We start from the raw sequence: 6393 nt of genomic DNA on the forward strand, positions 1-6393 counted from the left end.
TTTGTGTATCTTCTTTTTTTAAGTATTTTAAGTTGAACAGATATAGTTTGTGTAATCTAATGTTCAGGAAATACGTGTTCTATTCCTGTAATGTATGTATTTGGTCTGGAAAAATAACTGAATATTCATCAATTTATGGTATTTAAATGGAATTATACCGATACTCTATTCTAATTGGCTGCAGGATATTCCTTAAAAAATGCCACTGTCAGTATCTCCATCCAAATTCACCATCAACAGCAACATTAACTTTAATTTTCAATTATTTGCTCACTTTATTGCTTGATACAGTGAATATTAGGGGTATGTATTGGAAAGAGTCTGGCAGGACTACACGTATCACGATACCAGTCTCATATGTTTTGCGATACATTCTAGAACAATTTTCCCCTATTTTTTTTTTATTTTTTTATACAGTATAACTTAGAAAAAAACTCAATCTGAATATTATGCGTTTCAATGTAATAAAAAGGTAAAATACATATTTAATGATGACAAAGTTGAACACTGCAGCTGTTTGTCACATATGTTGCTTTTTACTCAAATAAATTCATGGTCCTTTTCTATTGGTAAATTAAGAAATGTTTGTTCTTATTTTCAGTATTAAAAACACAGAAGATGAATATGACTTAACCAATAAGGTTTTGTCTTGTATGCATTTATAATCAATACAAGTATCACCAAATGAAATGAAACATCGAGATATATCACTAAATTAATACTATACATAATTTTAATATTTATTTGTGAAGGAAATTAATACACATTTAAAGATGGATACTTCAAGCAAAAAAAAAAAAAAAGAAAAATTAGAAAACTACTTGTGAATTTCACTTCTTTGAAACAAACTTTTGCTTCATCATCTGGACAAACACCAAATAATCGGTGACGTTTCCATCTAAAATGATGCTGGTTAGTCGTCAAACACCAATTCCAGCAGAACAAGAGGCAAGTTCTGTAGCCGTTACCATGACAACTCAGTGTATTAATTAACCCTAGAGGACTATCGCTAATTTTTACCTGAAGTATTAGTATTTACATGATTTTCAATATGCTAAAGTTAAATATGGTAAAGTCTCACATGTCCCAGGAGTGGGTGGACCAAAGATCAAGTCTCCAGTAGATTTGTTTTTAGGAACTTTTTCTTCTCAAATTTCTAATTTTTCAGTACTTTTCAAGTATGTTTTTAGGATCTTTCTATATTTTTATTTTCCATTTTGTAAAATAAACCACAGCTTTGAATAAAAAATTAAAATTTGTTGTCATGTTTTCATCTATTTTTCTGACTTTCTATTAGGTATATTATATTAGGTAAAAATTACCCGCCAAAAGTGATGGTTTAATTTTTTATAGTGAAAGTGTTCTTGGGTTAAATATTCTGCTCCTTGGGACAAACAAATTTAATGCAAAAACATAAGATTACAGTACAAATATATATTTTTTACTTTAGTAAGTCACCATGATACGAATATCTATCAAGGTCTCAATTATCAGTAATAAATGAATTAATTTCTGATAATTGACACCTCGAAAGGCATTTTTCATAGAGTTCACTTTTCTGTTATGTAATACACGTCAAATAAACACTTTTTAATGTTATTGGAGTCCTTTATTTTGAGTTTCAATAAAAAAAAAAAAAAACATATTTACAAAAAACGCCATCAGATCACTGTAAAAAAAAATCTGAATTTATCATTATAACTCCTTTAAAACTAAAGATGTTTTTGTTGGTGAAAAAAGGAGAAAATTCTGTTTGTCTTTCAGTCTTAATGACCAACTTGAACTGTGGCAAAAAACCTGCAATTTATTAAAATTACTTTAATATAACATTTTATTTTGAAGCTTTTTATAAAGATGGCTAACATTTTGACTTTCATTTGCAAAAAATCTTTATTTTAGGAGAAAATGTATGGAAGTTCTCAAATATCAAATGAACAGATGATGAGAAATGATTTTTAAAACCCTGTTTAGATGAAGAAACATTAGCACTGCTGACATTTTATTTTCAAAATAGGGAAATTATTTTTAGTGTAAAATTACAGCCTGGCATCAACTGGAAGTTTCTGAAACAGAATCGTTTGTTCAGTGAAGAGTTTGACAGTTAGAAACAGGAGCTGACAAAAATTAAAAACCCAAAAAGGTTTTAGTACAGTTTCCTTAAATTGCAAAATCAAGCATGGAGATCATCACAGGGTCCCGCCTACAGCTCCATCAGAGCTCGGATCTCATCGATGCGAGAGTTTTTCTTGTCAGCAGAGCCGAACGCCTTCTCCACCAGATCCTGCTTCTTCTTCTGGATCTTCACCATGTTCTCCTCCACTGAATCCTTCACAATGAACTGCACAAACACAATCAAAGGGCTTTAACCTTCAAGCTGTAGAAGCTTTTCCATTAAAAACAAACGTTTCTAACCTTGGTGACGACGACGTTCTTCTTCTGGCCCAGACGGTGGCAGCGGTCGATGCACTGCTCCTCTGTGGCTGGATTCCAGGCCTTAAGGAGATACAAAGCAATCATCATGTGTGAATAAAGCATCTGTAACTCCACTTTCATAAAAGTGTGAAAAAGCAGAGCCATGATGTGGTAATAACACTGAAAATGTGATTAAACAGTAGCGTACTATCAATGCCTTCAAAGGTGAAGGCCTAAAATGATCTGAAAAGAAGCTTCTAAATTACAGAGAAATGCTTTTTTTATTTATATGTACATTTGTCTAAAAGTTTACAGACATTTATATTTGTTTAAAAGTTTTAGTTTCTAATCCAGATGTATGTAGGTCAAGGCTCGGGGATCGGATCCGGCCCTCCAGATCATTTTATTTTTTTGTCATTAATGGCCAGATGTTATCTTGCGCTCATTTCTAACTTGTATAATTTTGAAAAAAAAATTTGTCTATGGAGAGTACATTTTTAAAAATAATTTAAGGATTAAGTTGATTTATTCTGTAATAATATTTCTGCCTTTTTATTATTCATAATTATGTTAAAAAGTTAGTTTTGAACTTTTAAAATTTGGCATTTTGCTAGCTTTTTGGACTATTTTAGTATTTACTTAGCTTTTTTAGGCTATTCTGGAGTTAAATTTTCCAGCTACATGCTAGCTGTTTTGGCTAATTTAATCTTTTTTCCCAGTTTTTATAGGACATTTTAAGTTTAGCTATTTTTTTCAGTGACATGCTAGCTGTTTTGGCTAACCTACGTTTTTTTTTTTGTTTGTTTTTTTTAGGTTAATTTGGCATTTAGCTAATATTTTAGGTGTCTATCAGCTTCAGCGTTTTTAGCCATCAATTTAATCATCTTCAGCTATCAGCACTAGCATCTTCAGTGGCCAAATTCAGCTTACAGCATTCACACTAACATTATTATAGCTAATGCTATATATCTAGTTCATAAAAGTTATGTTTTTAAAGTTTTAAAAATGTAGTTTTAGACTGTTCAATCGATTTTTTTTCCTGTTCGGCCCGCAACTCGAGGTGTGTTTTGGATTTTGGCCCCTTGTGCGATTGAGTTTGACATCCCTGTTCAAACCAATCAGATTTTAGCCCTCACTTGTTGCTTGGTTCAGAAAGTCTGCCTTACGCTCATAAAGTCAGTGCTTCTGTCCTCACCTACGGTTCTGTGGCAGCTTTCCATAAAAAAATAAAAAAAATAAAACATTGATTAAACCATAGCCATATACAGATTAAACGCATTGAGGCTGATTCAACCAATCAGAGTTTGAGTCTCCGTGGCTTAACGAGGACAGAAGATGACACAATCACCCCTGATTTGATAACTTCTTCTGTGGCCGTAGACAGTAGCTGCTCTTTATTTTTGTTTTAATTACTCGCTGCTTTGCAGTTTTGGATTTATTGCGTGAGCCATTTATAAGATTGTTTTTTTCCCGGAAAAACTGGACAAAGCCCAGCTCTGAAATTCTTCTAATAATAATAATATTTTTTTATAATTTAAAATATTACTTCCTTGGAAAATTAATTACTTTTGCTGAACTTTTTGAATTATTTCTTAGAACTTTTTTGTAATAAATGGTTTTGTTTTACTACTTATTTGCCTTTTTAAGCTTCTTGGTTTACAAAAAGTCAACACAAAATCCAGCTGTTCAGATTCTGCTCTTACAGGATCCATGAGGAACACGTGGGAGGCGGCAGTCAGGTTAAGCCCCACCCCTCCAGCTTTGAGTGACAGCAGCATGATGGTGGGGCTGTGAGCATCAGAACTCTGAAACTCCTTGATGACTTGGGTCCTTTTCTTTTGGCTCATGGATCCATCCAAACGCACAAAACAGAACCCGTGTTCCCTGTAGAGTTAAATAAATAAAGCTTGGGGTTTTTTTTGTTTTTTTTTAAACTCGGTTTCAGCAGTCACAGGAATGTGAGGTCCTGTTTCTGACCTGAGTGGAGCCTCCAGGATGGTGAGGAACCGTGTGAACTGAGACACGACCAAACACTTGATGCTGCTGTCGTCCTCCCGCAGCCTCAGTAAGTTTCCCAGCAGAGCCTCTACCTGCACAGGAGCAAACAGAGGAGAAGACTGCCTCCTTTTCATCCTGTTTCAAGTGTAAAAAGTAACTAATATATGTGAATTTTTATTAAAACATACAATTTAAACTCATCTCTTAAGGATTTGATTTCACGGAAACTAAAGTGAACATTGGGAACATGGAAATTCCTCTCCAGATTTAGTTTGGACATCTTTTCCTTTTATGGATGCATGAGAGTGCTGCATATTTTAGTGGTCTGTGGAGTATTTTTATCCAGCAGCCTCAACATTTTGTACCTTTGAGCTCGTCCTCCAGCTCCCAGAGTTCGTACTCTCCTCTTCCATGTCCTCTGGAGGAAACTCCACCAACTCGCTGCTCTTGATCTCACTTCGACACAGAGGACACCTCGGCTTTTCCTTTGCAAACACGACCAGAATATAACAAATCAGCAGCAGGTTGATGAGTAAAGAGCTCAAAAGGAACGTTTTGCTTTAAGGGGAGGAAACCTGCTCGCTGCTGATGACTTGAGCGATGCAGGGTCGGCAGTAAACGTGGGCGCAGTGAGTGATGACGGGCAGACGGATGGAGTCCAAACACACGGAGCACTCCTCGTCAGAACCGCTGGCCAACACCAAGCGCAGCTTCTCTATGAGACGCTCCCGCAGCTCTGCGGGCGTCGCTGCAGCACCTGCACCTGCAGCACATAGGAACAATCTTTAACGGATCTAAAGTTTGGGGTCAGAAGACTCCGGAGCCTCATGTGGCTTTTTGACCTCCACTGTGGCCTTCTGTGTACAGAAAAATGAAATGTGTTTAATTTTAAACTGTAATCTTTTTTTAATTATTCAAACAAAACATTTAGGTTGATAAGTCAAACTTTCTTCAACTTATTCACAAGCAGTACGGATCACTCTGACTACGATACCCATAATGCTTCAGTAATCCATCCTTATGCACAAAGCACTAGGAGATCTGTGAGCACAATCAGAATTTACACTTGTGGTACGCCGACTTATACAGTTTAAAAATAAATAAAAAATGTAAATTAAAAAGTGTGTCAAATGGTTCAAAAATATGGTAAGGATGGCTTAATTAGCTATGATTAAAAAAAAAAAAAATTCAAATATTATATTTAAAAAATATGCTCATAAAATAAAATTAAAAATAATATACCCTGACTTAAAAAATCATTTTGCAAAAAATAATGAAAATTAAATCATTAAATAATTAACACAGACTTAAAAAATGATCTCGCAAAAAAAAGAACAAAAATGCATTAAATTAATGAATTCACTTTGACTTAAAAATGATCTTGCAAAATTAAATAAAAAAAAAAATTAAAAGTTCTGATTAAAAAAATATATCTTGCAAAAACACAAGAATAAATAAAACAGATATTTGCATAAAATTAAACTAATAACGCTGACTTAAAAATTATTCTTAAAATTTAAAAATTCAAACAATTAAATAAAATTAAATAATTAGTTCTGACCTTAAAAAAATGATACTGCAATTAAAGAAATTAATAAATACAATTATATTAAATAAAAAACAATAATTGAATCTGGTTTAAAGAATATATTGCATTTTTTTATATTTAAAAAAATGAATTAACTCTGACTTTAAAATTATCTTGCAAGAGTAATAATACGCTTTTAAAATTACATTACAAATTATTAACTGAGTAAAAACAAATAATGTCAATTTTTAAAATGAGTTTAATTTAATTTTAGTTTGCTAGGTTTACCAATTTATGGCTGAGATGCATCAATAGCAATAAAATAAACAGACGTTTTTTGTAAAATCACTGCTGACATTACACTAGCTTGCTGTTATTTTATTTTGATAGGATGTCATGTGAACCTCAATGGTTATAAACTGTTTCATACATTGAAAAAAGTGATATTTTGTCTT

At 33.0% G+C, this 6393-nt stretch overlaps 1 protein-coding gene across 3 annotated transcripts in view; it reads right to left on the minus strand.

The window, feature by feature from the left end:
• Window positions 1–1878: 1878 nt before the first annotated feature.
• hltf (helicase-like transcription factor) overlaps window positions 1879–6393 on the minus strand; it is a 15749-nt gene continuing 11234 nt past the window's right edge. For 2 of the 3 annotated variants that reach the window (XM_024274075.2, XM_024274061.2), the window contains exons 20-25: window positions 4986–5173; window positions 4776–4895; window positions 4390–4502; window positions 4116–4296; window positions 2413–2493; window positions 1879–2338 (exon numbers count right to left, since the gene is read on the minus strand). In XM_024274075.2, coding sequence (XP_024129843.1) covers window positions 2201–2338; window positions 2413–2493; window positions 4116–4296; window positions 4390–4502; window positions 4776–4895; window positions 4986–5173 — 821 coding nt within the window. In that variant the 3' untranslated portion in view covers window positions 1879–2200. The remainder of the gene's footprint in view (window positions 2339–2412; window positions 2494–4115; window positions 4297–4389; window positions 4503–4775; window positions 4896–4985; window positions 5174–6393) is intronic. The other variant, XM_024274068.2, reaches the window with a different exon arrangement.

The sequence above is a fragment of the Oryzias melastigma genome, linkage group LG22, assembly GCF_002922805.2.
Source record: "Oryzias melastigma strain HK-1 linkage group LG22, ASM292280v2, whole genome shotgun sequence".
NCBI lineage: Eukaryota > Metazoa > Chordata > Actinopteri > Beloniformes > Adrianichthyidae > Oryzias > Oryzias melastigma.